This window comes from Kryptolebias marmoratus, linkage group LG6 (assembly GCF_001649575.2).
Source record: "Kryptolebias marmoratus isolate JLee-2015 linkage group LG6, ASM164957v2, whole genome shotgun sequence".
In the NCBI taxonomy this organism is placed as follows: domain Eukaryota; kingdom Metazoa; phylum Chordata; class Actinopteri; order Cyprinodontiformes; family Rivulidae; genus Kryptolebias; species Kryptolebias marmoratus.
In genome coordinates this window covers 2,563,845-2,565,993 of record NC_051435.1, presented here as the reverse complement: position 1 = coordinate 2,565,993, position 2,149 = coordinate 2,563,845, and the positions used below count along the sequence as shown (strand labels likewise).

Genomic DNA, 2,149 nt, shown 5'->3' with positions numbered 1-2,149 from the left:
GGTTGTTTACCTCTCCTGCTCCTCGGTGATAACTGAACCTTTATTCTGAAATGTTTTCAGGTAAGACGGTAACTGTCCCCCACGTAAAAAGACATGAACTGTCTCTTTAAGTCTCAGAGTCCTGTTCTGGGACGGGTCTCTGGACGTGTCCAAATCTTGTGTCTCTGACTCTGTCCTCAGGTGAAGACGGTCATCAACCTGCTGTTTGCGGCGTACACCGGAGACGTCTCTGCTCTGAGGAGGTGAACCGCTTTAAGTACCGACCCGGTTTTGGTCGGGTTCTGGTCCAGAACCAGAACCCGAAGGTTAATAATCAGGAGGAAGAGGAGGACGTCCTCTTAAGATCTAATGATCTTTGGTGACCTCCAGTGGCAGAAAGAGGAACTGCTTGGTGCTCCTTTAACTGTTTTTGCAGATTTCTGACCGTCTGTTTTTAAGTTTTTAGACAAAAAAATAAATTAAGGCAACATTTTAAGCAGCCTGTCACTGAAGGAGCTGCTTAAAGCTCCTGCAGCGTCAGGTAGGCAGTCAGAGATGATGTCTCCTGACCTGAGCTGTAAACATCTTACCTGTAACACCTGATCGGAGCAGGAGACCTGACGTGAGCTGTTTGTTCAGGTTCGCTTTGTCCTCCATGGACATGGAGCAGAGGGACTACGACTCCAGGACGGCGCTCCACGTGGCGGCGGCTGAAGGTAAAACTCTCGACGCCCAGAACCCGGTCAGTCGGCGGAACGGCCCGGTTCTGTTCGTCACCGCTGCCGCTTTCTGCTTCCAGGACACGTGGAGGTGGTGCGCTTCCTGCTGGAGGCCTGCAAGGTGAACCCTGAGCCCAAAGACAGGTGAGTCCAGGTGAGTCCAGGTGATCCGTCGGACGAAAGGCGTCCGTGTGGCGTTTACTGACCTGTTTCTTTGCGAAGGTGGGGAAACACGCCGATGGACGAAGCCGTGAACTTCGGCCACCACGACGTGGTCACGCTGCTGCAGCAGTACCATGAGAAGTACAGCCCGCCCGCCGCTCCTGACGAGCGGGCGAGCGGCGAGAACGTGGACGGCCTCCTGTAGACCTGCTGCCGCCAACCTGCAGAGGAACTGATTATATCCGTCATTACTCAGGCGTCTGAAACGTGCCGTGGCTTCGCTCGGCCTCGTGTGCTTTGCTTTGTGTTCCTGACGTTTGGTACCATGATGGGTGTGTTGTGTTGTGTTGTGTTGTGTGTGCGTGTGTGTGTGCGAGCAGCTTAACATTACTGTTCAAACAATACAATAACTAAACATGTATAACCTGGTGTTTACAGTAAATCCATGCTAAAAACTGCTGGGGAAAAACAACCCAAATTTGGAGCGAGCTAACCGTAGTTAGCTTTAACTCAGCAGGTTTAAACCAACATATCAGGTTAAATTTAACCCAAATATTGGTCTAAAATTATTAACTTGTTGGATCAGAGCTTCTAAAAGGCTGAGTTATAAGAAGAAACACAAAAATCTGGATAATTACAATTTGAGTTGATTCGCTAGATGGCGCTAACTACTATTAGCATTGGCTAGCTAGCACCAACTGATGTTATTTTAGGAACCTAAACCGGTGTTTAGCACTAACTAAACTAATAAAAACAACCAGGTTGAATATTTTATTACAAGTTGACTTTACCATCCTGTTGTTACTTATTACATCCTAAAGCAGACGTCCAGTTTTAGTCATTTTCTGACTTAAAATGGTGGATTTATGAAGAATGACTCAGCTCATTTAAAGCTAACCGGTATTAGCATCAGCTACAGCAGCGGCTCCTGAGCATAAACATTCCTGAATCACTAACCTGATAAACTTTACTGTTTGCTTTACATTTTCTGTAAAAGATTTAAAAAGCTAGGCTATGTGTTGTTTAATACTTTTTAGTTGTCGTCGTTTTTCTCCCGCCGTTCGAGGTTGGGTCTCACATTCCTCCCAAAAACATGGACGCCTCCCGCGTTAAGATAGCTAGTAAAGAAATTTATTTATTTATTAGGCAGTGTCTGGTCAGCTAGCTAGCACCAGCTAATGTCCATCCATCCATCCATCCATCCATCCTCTTCCTCTGATCCGGGGTCGGGTCGCGGGGGCAGCAGCCTAAGCAGGGAGACCCAGACTTCCCTCTCCCCAGCCACTTGG

The 2,149-nt window shown here is 47.7% G+C and overlaps 1 protein-coding gene across 2 annotated transcripts in view; it reads left to right on the top strand.

Annotated features, from left to right (window-relative positions):
* glsb (glutaminase b) overlaps positions 1-2,143 on the top strand; it is a 19,842-nt gene extending 17,699 nt beyond the window's left edge. For both annotated transcript variants that reach the window (XM_037976259.1, XM_037976261.1), the window contains exons 15-18: positions 181-242; positions 619-695; positions 779-842; positions 921-2,143. In XM_037976259.1, coding sequence (XP_037832187.1) covers positions 181-242; positions 619-695; positions 779-842; positions 921-1,065 — 348 coding nt within the window. In that variant the 3' untranslated portion in view covers positions 1,066-2,143. The remainder of the gene's footprint in view (positions 1-180; positions 243-618; positions 696-778; positions 843-920) is intronic.
* The last annotated feature ends 6 nt before the right edge of the window (positions 2,144-2,149 follow it).